The sequence below is a fragment of the Dermacentor silvarum genome, chromosome 2, assembly GCF_013339745.2.
Source record: "Dermacentor silvarum isolate Dsil-2018 chromosome 2, BIME_Dsil_1.4, whole genome shotgun sequence".
NCBI classification, from domain to species: Eukaryota; Metazoa; Arthropoda; class Arachnida; order Ixodida; family Ixodidae; genus Dermacentor; species Dermacentor silvarum.
Window position 1 is genome coordinate 188,754,220 of NC_051155.1, and position 18,085 is coordinate 188,772,304.

The window sequence follows — 18,085 nt, forward strand, 5'->3', positions numbered from 1 at the left end:
TATAAATGGGGCTGCACTAAAATGCGACGGCTTTCAAGTTTGCCATATGGCCCAAGGTTCTAATAATTCCGCCAAAGCTTCAAAACTGCCACCAAGGTTAAACAGCAAGTGAACACACTTTTGTTAGTCTTTATTATTCTTCGGAAACTTGTTTTATTTGCTGCAAAGTATGTTCGCCTCTCCTAGTAACTCCTCTGCAAAACGCCACGTTCGCTACACTCATAGCCTTTTTATAAAAATCCGTATAATCTCAAAAAAAGTAACACCCTATATAGTCTTTCTCTTCGAGACATATCACAGCAGTATTAAAACAAAACCAAAAATCACAAACAAACGTGGCAGCATTAGCTGTCGACAATACATATCTGAGCACATCAAGTGCTCAGATATGAAACTACATGATGGTATCATAAAGGCCGGTCTTCAGAAGATTAACTTCAGAAGCTCAACAAAGTGCCAAAGTCAACACATAAGCCCAATAATGTGACTCTTTGAATGCATCTTTCGGGAATTTTGGCAGCAACATTTTTTTAGACTAGAACTCCTACTATGATGCAATCCTAAGTTCCTTTTCGTGATTAGGCACAGTGAGAATACTAAGAACAGAATAAGCAGACTGCAAAGCAACAATATACAGTAAAGCAAGTGTTACACAGTCAGCGACCCTGCCCCATATGCGAGTGCAAATAAGCAGTGAGGCAAGTGACTAATAGTTAGCACATTCACATTTCACTTACTTTATTAAGTGTCTTGTCTAAGTTTACTTGCAGTGGATTTTTCACTAGTGTGAAAGTTTCAACAGCAAAAGCAAGTAACATTTTTGGTTAATTCACGAGAACTTGCTAGACACACGGTTTAATTCTAACAGCTGTATATTTTACAAATGGGACAAAAAGTAAAATAACTTATTCTGAGTTGCGTCAATTATCTCAAAATACATGTAAAGTGCAAAGTGTGATAAGCTGCTTAAAGCTCATCGCTGATTGTGCAGCGTTCGCAAAACTTTGTCAGCACATACAGCACACATAACTGAACCACACACACATGCATTTACACACACACACAACATTCCTCAGCATTTTAATACAGGCACACAACACAGTAAAACATAAATAATAAAACGATGTACAATTATTAGTTATTTTCAAGCCAAAATTTCTACCATCATAAATTTATACTGTAGAGCTTAGACTAGTAACATCTCCTTGAATGTTTACTTTATGGTGCTGGTTTAAAATGCACAAGGAAGTCATGTAAACAAAAGAAGGGACAGCCTACGTGTTGTGTAAGGATGTGCCGATATGAGCAACATAGTACGAAAATTAGTGCGTATGACTCGGACAAGGATTAAATGAAGTTTAGAACATGCAAGCAGGAATGACTACGCACTTGTTTCTGTTTATGAAAATAGCTTCACACCAAATTGCATGACTGCCTTAACACTGACTTCAATGCTAAATTTGCAGTGAACACAACAAGGAAACACACAGTGCGAGTGATTACATTGCCACTCTTCATCGCAGCACAGCACAGAAGAGAAAATGCAATGCTGAGAGGAGGTTCTTTCAGTTGACAGATGTACAAAATTAGCAAAGATTATAATATGCATGGTGTGCTACAAATGCAAATGCAATTATACATCTAAATATCATTCACAATTAAAAGATATCAAAGGAACTCAAAAGAAAAGAAAAAAAGGAGGACGACTACCCATGACATATCATAGCTATACCACGTTATACCAGTCTGCAGGGTATAGGCCTTTTTAGTTTTCCATGTCGAAATACATTAGGGGCGTCTATATACTTGCAGACAACTTTCTGTGGCAATGAAGGGAAAGCTACAGAAGCAAAATGCACACAAGTAAGCGCACTCCTGAAAAAGTTCCCGATTCTCATCTGCGTTAGCTAAAGCTGAAAAAGAAAAAACAAAAGCATCTTATTTACAAAAGGCAAAATGAGACGAAATCACCACTAAGTGTAAAATTTGACTTTTCTTTTTTTTTCTTCTGTGTTGGGACAAATGCTAAACCATCGCATGTGGAAGCTACACTGATTCAGTATCTGTTCCAAGAAACCGAAGGCGATATCAAGTTCTGCCGGACTACTCTATGTAGTAACACATGTGCAAAAGCTCTGCCCCTGTAGCTTTCAATTCATCGCTACAGAAAATTGTCTGCAAGTAATGCTGCAAATTACAAAGTGCCCTAAACCTTTATGTTGCCTGGTTCTCAAGCAGATGGAGAGGATGCCCCAAGCTCCAAGGAGGTGACAGAAAGGTGAAAATATTTGCTAAAGTCTTGGAATACAGCCCCTGCACACATCAACTACACCGAACATCTGCACATGTCATTACACACGCACACCCACCCACGCGCACACACATGCACGCACACACACACACAAACTGTTCATCAGCAAGAAAGCTTTTTCACAGCTTGTGTTGAGTAAAAGGAACTAAAATTACAACATCATGTTTGCAATGACATGTTCAAAGTAATGGCACTTTTGTGTGCTGCTGACTTGAGTTTCACCAACACAACAGCACTAGTCTTGGCGAGCCTGTCAGTCCCTTCATTGCACTGCCAAGCACTGGCATTCTGTGAAGCTTGTAGAAGCATAGAACACAAATGCGAGCATGGTGACAAGAACATGAGGATGTGCTACTATAGCTTTGTGGAGTTTTGACTTAGTTGCGGATTATAGGTCTTGCTATTCTTTGTCAATTCCTCCTTGAAGTAAGCCACGGTTTTCCTCAGGCCATCTAAAAGTGGCACCTGGAACGTTTGTAAATGTACTCTTCAGATATATATATTTTTTCAGCAATATGGATTGCAAACATCACTACTCAGTTATGCACAAGCTATAACAGTGATCAAGCAAGCATAACTCCAGCACATCACTATCAATGATGCCAGTAGATGATGATGCATCGGCATCAATTCAAATGCTCAAAGACTGGTACAAATCAAGCTTTTGTTCACCACTCAGGAAATAAGAAAGCAGGTGTTAGGTCTTTTTAACTGCACATTCATCACATAAATTACTACATTGTCATTTACAGGCAATTAGCTTGCTTCCATTACAGTAAACTTTCCACACATCCACACATAAAAGCTGGACAGGGATGCCTTCAGGTTGAGGAGTGGTTTCCCAAGCACTGAAGTCCCAAAGTAGCCAAGCAGACAGGGAAGCACACTTGTGCCAATGTTTCCAGTAGGTTCACAACAGCAGCAGCTCTAGTGTGCCTCCCACAGCTGTGGCAGGCACTCTGGTAAAAAGGCTGTCTGTGGTTGGAGAATGGATGGCCGCAATTGAATGCCAGAAAACCATAAGGGCCCTTTCAGAAATGTAAAGCCCAACATGGAGCCAAGCACTGTGGCAAGAGACAGCTCATTAGAAAAAGTAGCAAGTTCTCGTCAATACCACAGTTTCAATTCAATTTGTGGAAACTGTCACCATGATCCGTGACATCGCAGCTAGTAATGAAAGCAGAGGCGGATGAGGAATGCACGAGCAATGGCGGAACCCATGGCCGGACGCTGCTGACCAGGACCGAGGCCTGCTGGCTAGGACTGTGGACTTGCGCCGCCGTCCTCCCCAAATTTGATAGTTATACCAATAGAATATTCTCTGCTTACTCTGATATAGGTCTCTTCTCCTTAAAAACAAGTCTTCTTGTCTTGTCATGTTTGAAGGCTCTCAAAACACGACTCATCTTCTATCAGATTTCAACAATGCCTGACAATACCTAGGTTAAAAGGGATGATTCAATTTAGAATGTGCAAAGACGAAGTGAACTTGGACGCGGGCGCTCGCAAGGCGGGCGCTGGGGGGAAAGACGACGACGAAGCAGTTAATAGAACAGCCGGCCCAGGAACGGGTGCTGTCTCTATCTCTCCTTTACGAATGATAGATTATCCTTAAAAAATAATGAGACATACTGCTTTTATAGCAAATGATCTCCTATTAATTAAGCGAGAAAGTACCTCAATGTCAAATACAGGTGTGATGGAAGGAGTCGCCCTAGCTGTTCTCTTAAGGAAAACAATGCTCCTTGCTAGTTTATCTCTGCTTTCCCCTTCACTCACTGGGATGTGTGATGCAACTGTGATGCAAAAGTCTCAGCCCTTGTCTTGCAGTGGCAACAAGAAATGTTTATAAGTTGTGTTTATAGTTCCTTTAAATGCACTGACAACAAGGTGTCTTCAAAGACAAGCTACACACTAATCTGGTGTCATGACATGTGCCCATGTTGTGGCAGTAAAGAAAAAAAATATATATACTGCACAAACCATTCACGATGATTGTCAATGTAATCAAATAACCCAACACTTCTAGAAAGCTATTTGCGTAATTAATGAAAATGATGCACTTAACGGCATATTTGTTGCAGTGAGGATATTAAGGTAGAAATATTGTTTCATTGCTTAATTACATAGAGAACAGAGCCGTTAACCAGAACATCTGTGGCAGTAATATATATGGCTGCATACATAAGCCGATTTGTCATATGTGGGCAGTCTCCAGCAGTACAAGCATTGGTATGGAAGGTGGCTGCCACCCTCCTCTTCCATTGCTGGAGCCTTCTACTGCAGCCGCCACAGGGGGGCAAAGTCGGTGACAGAGGAGAAGGGCTATGCTTCCCAAATGCTCCACCACAGCGCTTAAACCTTAAGATGCCCCAAAGCTCTGGCACGATATTAATAGGCATTCGGCGACGAATGCGCCTCGTATTTGGATTGCGCTACAGTATGCACCCTTTGTATCGGCAGTGAAGGTCCGATAACCACCGACCACAAAACATGAACCACTGACCACCACAAAAATGGGCGGATGAGCCAGAAATAAAGAAAACTATTCACTTTAAAAGAAGTAGTGGTAACAACAGATGTTTTATTCACAAAGATTTGCGCAACCAGCATGCAGAAAAACAGGCCAACTCACTTTTGGTTCCCAGTCAAGGTATTTCTTGGCACGTGTAATGTCAGGTCTTCTTCTCTGGGGGTCATCAATGACAGTACTCACATATTCTATTTTGCTGGATCCCCCTGCAGACACAGGCAAGATTATGGTATGAACATGCACCATTATATTTCACATAACCCACAGTCAATTTCATCTTCAGCACTCTTAAAATCCTTGAATTGTTCTTTTAATATAAACACTTTCACTGTGGCAGAATTTTTTGCAGTCTCAATTCCTGTGTGCTGTGACCCGCAATGGGCCACTTTTCATATTCCTCTGGTGCAGCACTACCCACTGGTAAGTCACCAAGGTGTTATTCTACATTAAAACTTCCTTACGGTGCAAAGAGATGACCCATGATGTGCCAGTTCAGAAACAACAAGAACATATTCTCTCCTGTGATTTCTAGGAGAAATGTCGCTTGTGCACTGTGAGAAATCTCTGCAAAGCAGCACACGAATAACTGCCATGACCCACCGGTGACCCGCGCTGCAGCCAATGTGTTAAGTAAAATATTCTGTATGAACACCTATCTGAAAATAGTGTAACATGAAGGCTTCAAAAATTGGTTTCAGAATGCTCTGACTGTTTATCTTACTGTTCACAATCACAGATCGGGAGAACAGTTCCAGACTTTGAACTTGGGCCAGTACTGACAAACAAGCAACTTACCAACAAGGTTTTTTACAATCTGCGCAAACTCCTCAATAGTGTGCTCCTCAGGGTTTCCGAGATTTATAGGTCTTGAGTAGTTGGCATGCATCAGAGCAACCAAACCATCTATAAGGTCGCTGACATACTGAAATGACCTGGTCTGCTTGCCAGGGCCATGTACCTGCAAGACAGTAGGGTACATTGTTCAACAACTGATGCGACACAAACAGCTATTATCATTCCCCTCTGTTTTGCTTCAATATTATTCTAGTGTGCAGCAATGTTTAAGTTTAACAGGAGTGATACTTTGGTACTATGTGTAAGTGTTGCTGGTAAGTTTAGTCATTTGTTTTTAACAGCAGAAGTTAGACAAACTTAGAGGTATGTTGTTCTTGCATTTTTTGTTATAGTTTTGCCTTATACAATGATCCGTGTGGCTCTTCTGGTAAGCACCAGTGCACGATATGTTCATGAAACTAAAAAGAAAAGAGAAAATTAAGCAACATCCACACAAATGAAAATGTTCTAATGAATAAAGAATCTCAGCACTGCAGCTATACCACTACATAAAGTATTCATACAGTACTACCTGAAGTGGAAGCTTTAGCCTGACGCAAACTCCAATTTTACTATTCAACTAGTACATATTAAACACAAGAATGCTCTTCTTTAGCAGCTACTTCACCAATTTCAAATAAAATTTGTTATATATAAGGAAGTTAAATTCTACTGACTGTGAGAGGCCGAATTTGGATATAGCATATCACATTTGTCACAAAAATTGCCAAAGATCAGTAAAAAAAATTATTCGTAGTTCCACGCCAGGGGCAAAGCACTGAGAACAATAACAAGCTTTAGCGTTGCGCTTGAACTCCTCGAATAGTGTTCCAAGCATGGTTCCAACTATAACTGAGGGCAACATGTTGGCACGATGCAGCATGCAACAATGCCTGCTGGGCAGAAGATAAAGTGCCTTGGCGAACAAGCGTTTCATAACATCAGCATCCCGAGTGCTGCCAGTGGCGTCGCAGGCAATACACCTCGATGCTGCACGAGATGAGACCAAGGGGAAACCGTCAGCAACCAGTGAAATATTGTTACGTAAAACGCACCAGAGCCACCAGCACCAGAGAGAACCGTCTTCTTCGTCGTCTGCCCCAGGATGAATGTCTCTCGCGTAGCAATATAGTAGACTTCAGTTTATTCGACTCCATTCAATTCGATTTTACAGTTAATTCAATCCCAATCGAAGGTCCCAGCTGGCTCCCATGCATTTCTATTGGCCCAAACATTAATTATTTCGATCATAATTTGAACTTAGCCAGTCAGCATACGCCTGAACCCTATGGTGATCCCTTTACTGGCAGTGTCTGTTTCGGAAGAGCTTGGGGGAAATGTGTTTAACACACGCCATCTCCCGTCTAAAACACTTATTTCCAGCCAGCCATAAGATTTTCAAGCAATAACCATTGCTCACAATGATCGATTATTGTATTTACCCAATTCTAACACGCGCCTTTTCTTTTTTTTTTCCTAGAAAATTGGGCCAAAATTTGCCTGTTGCCTGTGCGGTGCAATCTGATACAAAACCAATACCCATTCGTATGCTTTGCCACATAACACAAATGTACTGCAGCAAAGGTGACTTTAGATATTTTTGGCAAAACTGACTTTAGGGCACTTGCAATGTGCCAGACATTTCTTTTGACTAAGAAACTGGGTGTGCATTAGATTTCTACTTTCTTTAGAAGCTTCAATGGTAATTTCTACATTAGTTTTCTACTTTAGATACAGAAAGTGGGTGCGCGTTTGATTTGGGGACGTGTTAGACTCTGGCAAATACTGCCAAATGAATCGGTGGTGTGTTTTGGCATTTTCTATGCATCTTGTTTAATTGTACCCACCATCCATTTTGTCAGTCCCGTCAGGGTCGAATTGACGGAAGTCGACTGTATTACATAATGCGAGCATAATCCACACAGCAGTTCAGAAAGAAAGCTAGTGTGCTTATATTCCATGCGCTCATCCCTGTCGCACTTGCCGACAGAATGCAGCACTTGTTCTGCTACCAAGGCGATTAAGAGCAGTGTTAATGGTACGACCAGTTCCCTTCATAATTTTTGCTGTGAAACGCACTACACGTGTCAGGAGACACTGTATTACTCCACGAGCAATCCGCGCATACGCCGTCAGCGTGACAGCTTGTGGAGTCTCAAACGTGCTCTTGGGACAAAGGAACAACAACACAGTAATGCAGACAATCACATGGGCATTTATTACACTTTTCCTACAACAATCTTGCCAGCCGAATTATTACCCATAGAACATGCCAATGGGCGCGCAACAAATTGAGAAGTCCTACTTACTGCGAACAGATAGCAAACGCATATGTTCATGCCCATGTTAGACACTAATGCCTAATTGTTCGCGTGTACGGTTACGCATTCGAATGATTGTGCTCGTCCATTCCAGAGTCCTGTTCCTAAGCCTTCCAAGGACAGGCCCACGAACGTGTGTCAGCACACGCACAGAACGTCCACACAGCTTGCCGACCCCCCAAGCCAAAGAGCAACAGACTACTCCCTTTTTCGCCTGAGTAACCCCACCCTTAGGTGGCGTTAGCAGCGCAACACTTGTGCCATCTTTTGTACTACTATGCAACTACACCGACAGCCGGCGGCGCCTAGCTACGCGGGAAAGCCGGATTACAGGAGATGCAAGAGCCATGCGGGGAAAACAACATCAGGGGACGCGTGAGTCGAGAGCCCCCACATCCCCCCCAACCTTAAATTGCTACATACTCCAGTGAAACATGTCACATGATCTGTCAACGTGTGCTTCGTGAACAAGTGGTAGTACATGCAACAGTGGCCATGCCGAGGAAATGTCTATGCACTCTTGTGCATAACCCGTGCACTGATTGTATCTGGGGTACAGTGCTGACATCCGTTGGTCACAGCAGCAGCTCTGTAGACGGCATGTCTGCAGACTCGACGGCACAACTCAAGAAATGGTGATGTGCAGGTGACGGCAAAGCAGGGGTGACTCCACTCACGCTGTATACACTCAAAACGTTCGACAAACACTAAAGTAGTGCAAGGGAGAGTAATTCTGCATGCGCATCGTCGACGTGGTATGATGTTTATTTAACACGGTCAGCAAAAGCTACTCGGATGCCAAGTTCACGTGAAAAACGCTCGCTTTCTTGAGTCGAACGGGTAATTTCAATTCGTGCGAGGCTAACTAGAATCAAGGAAGCAAAGCGCGACACCTCAACGCCACGGTCCACCAGGTTGTGTCCCGCCATGTGCAACAGGCAGCTTCATAGTCTTAGGCCTAATGAGTCGCTACCCTGACAATAACCGGCATCCAAAACCATCCAAAATTGGTGCAAAGCAGGCAGCCCCGAGGAGATGTCAGCTCTGCGAGATGATCCTACCCAGCTCGGTGCACACAGCATTCAAGTTTACGGCGTCCACCATCCCAGATGGTGTCAGAGCGTAGGCCGCAATACCAGACAGCCCGTAGGGGCACCCGTGGCCCCTCGGCCACCCGGGTTCCAGAGCCGCGAGTTCCAGAATCAAAGACATAGAACAAGCTATTTACATAAGAAACTCGGACCCCCCATGAGGTTTCCGTATTTACTCACTTGAGGCTTGCCAATGTTCTGCAGGCGCTAGGCCTTGCTCTCCCAGGATGCAGACCATGCGGCTGTCATACCGACAAAGGTTCTTCAAGAACACTAGCGAAAAGGCTTAGCGTGTTGCAAAGTTCAAACACGTTACAGCAACCATTGCTTCACTCAAGAAAGCACTCCGATGGGGCTAGTGATCAAAATCCACGCTAGGTCTATACGCTTTGGCTCAAAGAAAGGTCTCCAACAAAACTGTCAAAACTATCGTCCAATGCCCTAAGATTACTGACCACCGTGGGTTCGACCTTAGCCATCGCCTCTCGTACTCTAGCGCACCGCTGCGCGCATGCTCAGGCCGCAAAGAGGCTACCGAGCGCTACGCACGCAAGAGAACAACACAGTATTGCCCTGAGTTGGTGCAAACCGTTTACTGTCTCCAGCGGCACCCAACACTACACAAACGCCCGGTCCCGGGGCTCGCGGGAACCAAAGGGCTCCCGCGACAAGGGCGAAAATACAGACAAGGGCGCCCGGTAGCAGATCGCTGGAAAAGGTTTCCACGGCTATGCTGCTTGCTCATGTGATGCCCAAAGCGCCCACTCGCGAGAGCTCAGGCAATCTCCTTAGGCTTAGGCCTCCGATAAGTGCGGCTTGGAGCAGTTCGACCATGCGCGAACAATAGGCACCGCTCTTTGGCTTAGCGTCCGGAAAGGATCAACACAGGTATGCACTTGCCTCACGTGCAAAGGCACTGTACACAATCTCAACTCCGAGACACAAAGGGGCTAGCGGACGAGAGGAAAGCATGTACGCACCCAGTGCAGTCCCCGGGAAGAACTTATCCGGACAGCGGCCAGCCCCCGCCAGCATGCGGGCACCCCCCACCGCAAACCACCGCGAGTGGAGCGGCACCGCTGACAACCGTCGCGAGTGGAAGGGAGAGGAGTAGGGACGACAGAACAGGCGAACGCCCATGCAATGGCGCCCCCAAGGCAAACCTCAATCCCCGCAAACTCTACAACGCTGGCGGCGGCAACGACGGTGTGAATCTGCCTCCAGTGTCTGTATTATTGCTATTCCATTTTATTGAGTCACGGTGTCAGGCTTATTCGGTGAATATTAATGTGCTCATTTCTGTCAGTATAATGAGTTTGTGGTGCCCTTGAAAGCTGTACCACAACGCCGCCTGTAAACAGCACTGGTACCAGTGCCAGTGATATTACATCACTTTCACATTGTGAACCCTACTAATGTTTTGATATTATTGGTTCAGAAGATTTAAGATAAAAGGCATATGCTGTAAATGACATGTCTCACGAATGTTCTTTAGGGGCTGCAATTATCATAAGTTATGAGGAAGAATTCAATCAAGACCATAAAACCTTGCCAGAGCAACTTAAGCATTTCAATAATACAGCATCTATCCTACCATCTATCCAGCATCTATACGGACCCCCAATGCTGACAGTGAAAATTTGCTTGGGGTGTCCATACAATGGCTGCCGAAAGAAAGAAAAAACACCAGGTTTACATCTCTTGAAGATATATGCTGAATTCGTCCTGGTCCTCGTGCACCTTATTGGAACTAAACTACAGCAGCCAGGAATAAAACACAATACCTTTGTTGCAACCTTATACTTATGATTTTTGTACACCAAACCAATACAATGTTCAGTCCTAGAGAAAATGAAAACAATGGCAGACTTACGGTTATAGGTTTATCTTGCAATGCTTGTAGAATGAAGTTGCTGACTACCCTGCCATCGTTAAGGTGCATGCGTGGCCCATATGTGTTGAATACACGAGCCACCCGGACTTCAACATTTTCCTAAATAAAAAACAAAATAAATAAACTCGGGAATCTTTTGGCATGTGCTCTTGAAGTGCAAGGCTGAATCAGCAATAAACCAGTACTACAAGGTGGAAGAATACAAGGTGAAAGAAAGGGAGAAATTGTAGTCCTGTAGCACAAAGCTGTAGCATGACACTACAAAGGAAACCTGTACGAGTTTCCTTGTAGCTTAGTGCTACAGTCAGGTGGACGAAATTCTTCCATTTGATATGCAAAGCTGTCGAAGTCTTTTCCGGTTGTGATGATTCAACACAAAGCCCCTGCCTTTAAAGACAGTTACAAAACAAGCTGCAGAAGCAGAAATGCAGAGACAATTCTTTTTATCCCTTCTAAAGACAAAAAACGACCTATCACTTAAGAACAAAAAATAGAGTTGGAATAGTCAGAACAAGCACAAAGTTAGATGAAAACAAGAAAACCATCAAAACAGGAGCTCCTTGTTTGGAATTGCAAAATGTTCCTTTTAAGTACAGTCACTGCAATTCCTAATAGTTTAACTGCCATTCATTCAATTGAGCCATGATTTTTCGTCTGAACTGCCTTTTATGACAAATCACATGCCATGCAGTGCAGTAACTGATTATTGAATAAACTCAAGCCTTCAGAATTTCGGTTGTTTGCTTTACCAAGCAAGTTTCAGAGAACCCTGAATACACTACCTTTCTTTACAGCCCAAACCACGGAGAAAGAATAATTCAGGAGGCGCAACTCGGCTCCTTCCCGCGTCGTCATAATGTCACACAGGAGTGCGGCAGCCATGTTGGCAGCAGACGTCGTGACAGCGCCCCCTACAGAGCGCCGGACGCATGACGTATGGTCACGTGACAGTTTGTCGAAGCAATGCAGCAGATACATGACGTGGTGAGCATGCTCTTGTCGTCTCCTCGCGCGTGGTGGCTTGATGCCAGTGTGCCGCCCTGGCTACTATCGCAGATCGTCTGATCTTTCAAGCTCCTTGGTTTTATTGCCACATAAAAAGCATGTGATCTTAAATAATAATCTGGAAAAAATATGTATACTAAAACGGTCTACAGGTATTTTATCCCTGGAGTGCAAACCGCACTGGAGCAAAACTTTTTGGGCGGTATCCGACAAATCAGCGCAAGCGGTCAGTAGCAGATGACGCCTGGCACCGTCAGAGGCCACGGCTACCGCGGCCATTATGGCGGCCATGTAGGAAGGAGCTTTTTGTTTTGTTTTCCCCTCCGTCACTGTGGCTACTGCGGCCATGCGCACACCGCTCCGACCACGAGGGAAGTAGTTCGTTGCGGCGCCGCAAGGGGCACTGCGCCTACGTTCACCACCCGCGGTAGCACGTCTGAAGCTACGCGTTTCCTCCTCACCCAACGTGACATTATCACGACCAGTGCTCGCGCTCGCACCGGCCTAGAGTTTTGCCTCCTGTTATTCTTTCTCCGTGGCCCAAACCCACCAAATATATTGAGACTGTCACAGAGAATTAGGCTAAGCTGCATGCAATGTTAAGCAATGTGTACATGCAAGGCTACATGCCTGTTTGGCATAAGCGTAGCAGAGGGTTTCAGCAACTCGCTTGCCCTCGTCGTAGCAGGATCGTGGCCCCACAGGATTGACGTGGCCCCAGTAGTCCTCATTCTGAGGATGTACAGCTGGGTCCCCATAGACCTCCGATGTGGATGTTATCAAAAGACGAGCACCAACACGTCTTGCCAACCCTGCATACAGAAGGGGAACCAACGTTCTCAGAACAGACAAAAAGTGGACATTTTTAACAACTGATAGCAAGGTAATAAATGTCACATTATTTTAATTATACAATTATGCACGACAACATTGCAAAGGAAGATGCTCAAATCATTGCTATACTGCTATAAAATAACTATTTACAATTGTGTTTACTATAAACACAACTACCTTGTATCCTCCTAAAACTCCTCTCCATCAAAGCTGTCTTACCCAACATGTTGATGGTGCCTAGTGTGTTTGTCTTGATTGTCTTCACGGGGTTCATCATGTAGTGGGGAGGAGATGCAGGTGACGCTAAGTTGTAGATGTAGTCAACTGCAAACGAGCACAATATGTTACATCAACAGAGCAAAGCTGCCTTCTCTCCATTTCAATATATATGACACTGGCTGTGGCCAGCAGTTGACTTTTTGAACACATTCCTCGTTGCAGATGTACACTCATTTGGCAGAGTGGACATTATAACTGGCCTAGATGATACTTACATTCACAGGACAGCCTTAAAATACTGATGGAAATGCTAGATCAAAACATCACTTTCACCTCAAAAGCTTCTGTCATAATGGATGTAGACAGTGCCTTCTGCACATCCTAGATTGTCACTATGCCAATTGGCATGACAGTTCCCCAACGTTTATCTTTACAAGTACATTATATGCAAGTGTCATTGTGCATTACATGCACAATGACACTTGTATTATGTTATCATTTTACACAGTTCTAAATGGCTTAAACATTACGCATGGACAAAAACAATATACTGCACTTGAAAGGAGCCTTGATGTGTGCCCGTAAAATTCTAGAACGCTATAAAGCAAGACATTCAGATGTATTCTCCTATTGAAGTGCTCTATAGTTCTATGCACACACAATCACTTGATAAAGACAAGCTGATATTCACAGGCTCAGAACAACCATTGTTATAGACAAATCATGCAAGCAAAGGAAGAAGACAACAAGAATGGATTACTTTGTTGACATATCTCTTACTTCACACTCACACTAGTGTTAGACTAGCCACTTTGCCCGTTGTAATGAACAGTAGAGGTGTATATCACAACAGAAATAGAAATCCGGAACTCAAATGAAAAAGGTTGAGCAACGAAAATTACACCGATAAATAATGGTGTTGCAGTCTTTCGTTTTTTTTTTTGTTTTTGTTTTTTGTATTGTTCCCCTCACCCTCTCTCAAATACACAAATGGGTAAAAAAAAAAGAATAAGGCACCATCTGTGACCACTAGCTATTCCTATAGTGACCTTTCCCAGTGCCATGCTCTTCCCAAATGGGTCTTTTCTTTATACTCTAGTAATTAAGTTTCATAAATATATTAAAACTTTGCCACTACCACTGTAGCTTCAATAAGCCTTACCTTCAATGAACAATGGGCTGACGATGTCATGATGAATGAGCTCAAAATTGTGATGGCCAATCCAGTGTTCAATGTTGTGCTTGCTGCCAGTGAAAAAGTTATCCACCACAGTGACTTGGTGACCCTGTTGCATAAGATAGTCAACGAGGTGGCTCCCCACAAACCCAGCACCACCAGCAACCTAGGGCAAATGACAAGGCAAAACCTTTTTAGGTAGTCACAAGGCATATTCTGTGAACTAAAAACTATCAGCGGGTTAAGCACAAGCAAAACAACAGATGAGGCTGCTCTTATTAGCTTAACACTAGTTGCATTGCATCAATGCTCAACATACTAGGCAATCAGGGATAAAAGTAACAAAATAATATCAAGCTTAACGTATGCACATTCTATAATATCCCAAGTCATTGCCTCCATCCTCTAGCAGACCGATTTATGAGAAAGAATGGAGATGGGCGACATGTTGGTGTAAAAAGAAAATGGTTGCAATTGCAATGTGATCGGAATCACAGAGAGTGGCCATTACCTGACATACTTTATAAATTGCTGCTAGTGGTGTGTCCTTACCAGTGTCACTATCAAACATGTGCTTACGTGAAGAACCGGCAATTGACGAAAAAACTGCCACCTATGATCACTGCACACTGTCTGTGTGTATGTGCTTGGAAAAGCAGCAGCACTGCATGGTACTTGACATTTTTGCAGGTGTGATCCATCTCTTCATGTACTTTGTGAAATTGATATTCTACAAAAACACAGGCTATGAGAGATGTCATAGCAGAGGTCTTCGGATTAACTTTGACCACCTGGGGCTCAATTTTGTAGCAATGCCTTTTCCTGATGCTAATGCCTTTCAGTGCTTTTAGCGTTTGTTATTGGTAAAGTGACCACTCACAAACGCGAAAAGTGCTGAAAGGCATTAGCATCAAAAAAGGCATTGCTACAAAATAGCAGCCCTGATGTTCTTTCACATGTTTGTAAATTTAAGCACTTGAATTCCACCCTCTCTAGAATATAGATGCCGTGGTTGGGTATCAAACCTGCAACCTCGAGCTGAACAGCAGAACACTGTCGTTATTAGGCCACCACTATAGCGACACCTCTAAATTAGGCACAAAAATATTCAGAAGCTCAGGAGCATTAAACCAGTACAGTGAAGCACCTCTACAATGAACACATGTACAATGAAACGGCCTGTATAACGAAGGAATAATGTTGTCCTGGTTCTACTGTGAGCTGTGCAATGCACGACCTTGACAACAAAGTGAGCTGTATAACGAAAGATTTTGGAGGCCCCAAGCAATTCATTGTAAAGGCATCCCACTGTGACATTACACAAAGCTGCTGAAGCAAAATAATGTTAAGCTTCCCAAAATAATTGATTTTACCAAATTTTAAGCATTAATAAACAATACCCAGCACAACCAAAAGTCCATTAATTGAGTATGCAAAAAAAAAAAAAAAGAAATAAAATGGACTGCAATGCACGTAAAGCCCTGTGGGCCAAAAATATAGGTGCACAGGTTGCATTATATATAAGCAGTTTCTACGTGCGCATTTTGTTGAGTTATGCGCGTTAATGATAACAAATTTCAAGCTTTCAAAGTACTAATGAAAAAGAAGGAATGACATCAGCAAAGACCAAGATGTGGATGTGGAGAGCAAGTGGGTGTCAATTAAGACTACATATCTGAACACAACTGAACGTTCATGAACTTGACTCAAAGTAAAAGAGACGAAGCACAAGTAGCTGAATGCCCGCCTTTTACATGCTTCTTTTATATATATATACACACATATATAATCCTGCACCACTAGCCAAACTTCAATATGTTCTCAATTACATTTTCACTTACCAGGATGCGTTTCTTCTCTCTGTAGTCTAGCTGCTTCACAATAGGGTAAGTCTTTGGTGCATTCTTTTCAAGTTTTTGGATGCGAGCTTCCAAGTCCCGTAGTTTCTGCTCCATTGTGGCAATCAGTTTGTCCTTCTCATCGACCCCTCCTTCATCAGCTGTCTTCAATAAAGGCAGTTGCTTGGCAATAACACTGCCACAACACAAATATAGAAGTATAAACAATAGGCTTTTGGATCAAGAGTTAGCATTTGTGCATGTATGAATGCCACAGATGAGAATAAAATAATAAAAGCAAGATCTTCTTGGAGCATTCCGTGATGTGATGGTGACGATACCGCTTCACAAGAAATCACGCGATTTCACTTTATTTTTAAGCAGTACTATATATTAGCACACGCCTTCATAAACAACTCAAGAATACAAGAGGACTGTGTGATGATGTCGTGACAAGAGTAAGTTTCCATATTAACGGCGTAGTCACCGCGAACATCACTGCTCCGAGATGGGCATGCTAGGTGTGTAGAAAGGAAACTTCAAGCTCGACTCACGAAACAGGCGGATGAGGGCCGGCTGCTGATGGCACACCCAACGACAGGGTAGTGGAAGCCTTCGCCAAGCTCCCCAGTTGTCGATAGCTGAGCGCAACTGGCCACAGGAAGAGAAACAGGCGACATGTCCTTGAGGCAAGGGACACGGAAGCCGAACAGAATCCAAAACAAGGTGGGGACCTTCACTTCATTGATTAAAAGGGAGGGAACGACTCCCGGTACCCCGGTCTGCGGCCGCAGCCAATCAATGCAGGTTACCTCGGCGAATTCCGTGCGCTGGACTCGTAGAAAATAAATTAATAAAAAAAGAAGAAGAAGAAGAAGCAAAAAAAAAATAATAAGGGTACTCTGTCTCGGAGGGTAATTTTAACCAACAGCGAGTGGAAGCGTTCAACGAGTGAAAACGTCCTAGACAGTAGTTACTTTTGTGAAACAGAACACATTAGTTAATCGCTAGTTTGGACGTCATCACGAACGGCGATTCCTTCGATAAAGATAAGCAACTCACGCCCTTCTTATCCGACTTAGCGAAAACAAAAATAATAAATAGGGCCCTTGGTACGCATAGTCATATAAAGCATGCAACGAGATGGGAGGGCTCAAAAACGGAGTTAATGACGTTGAAGTCGTGTAACGCTAGGTTTTAAAGGAAGACGATCTACTTACCGAGAGCTAGTACGAGAAAACACGCTATCGCGTACATAGCTGCCATCTTCATCTTTAAGTGGTACCGTGCAGGAACGTTTCGTGCAGCTGGTCGGCGCATCACGCGTGGGTCAGTTTCGGAAACTTAAGTCGGAACTCTTGGCACGCCGTCGAAGCGCTCACATTCTGCCCAGACTAGCCCAGACAGTTCTTCAGTTCGACATCTGGAGTTTTTTAACATGTGCGGTAACATCCGTACACTTCAAGCAAAGCAGAATCGCACAGCATTATTTCAAATCACAGCTAGAAACGAGCATCTGTGGACACGCATACCGCCGCTAAAAGCAAAACAGAGCCATTGTTGCTAACACTACCTTGCCAACTTCGACCACCTGGACCCGTGATTCAACCAGTTGCTCAAGCCGCGCTAGCTCAAACAGCTAATTTCAAAGCAACTTAAAATTTTGCGCGCAATTATATATATATATATATATATATATATATATATATATATATATCAGTGAAGTATATAATCACAGGAGCGGGCACAGAAACAGTTCAAAAAGAATAGAAGCACGTAGGAAAAATATAACAGGACTTTACCGACGTTTCGCCCGGTGTCCGGCCTTCAACATGAGTATAGACCCCTATCTAGTATATATATCTAGTATAGAAACATGAGTATATATATATATACATACCCATACATACACACACATTTATGCATTTACTTTGTGTGTGCCTATATTTTGTGTGCGCCAAGTATGCTTACATTTCTATTGCCTCTCCCCCTTTTTTAAAAGTAAACTCTAAAAAGTTGATCACCAGA

At 43.4% G+C, this 18,085-nt stretch overlaps 1 protein-coding gene across 1 annotated transcript; it reads right to left on the bottom strand.

The window, feature by feature from the left end:
• Window positions 1-6: 6 nt before the first annotated feature.
• LOC119442302 (UDP-glucuronic acid decarboxylase 1-like) lies at window positions 7-17,742 on the bottom strand. The gene is made up of 10 exons (XM_037707133.2): window positions 17,278-17,742; window positions 16,612-16,708; window positions 16,061-16,253; window positions 14,205-14,385; window positions 13,043-13,147; window positions 12,620-12,801; window positions 10,964-11,083; window positions 5,640-5,802; window positions 4,947-5,050; window positions 7-2,776 (listed from the first exon to the last, which is right to left on the bottom strand). The coding sequence occupies exons 1-10, from the start codon at window positions 17,375-17,377 to the stop codon at window positions 2,666-2,668; spliced, it is 1,356 nt and encodes a 451-aa protein (XP_037563061.1). The 5' UTR covers window positions 17,378-17,742; the 3' UTR covers window positions 7-2,665.
• Window positions 17,743-18,085: the final 343 nt, after the last annotated feature.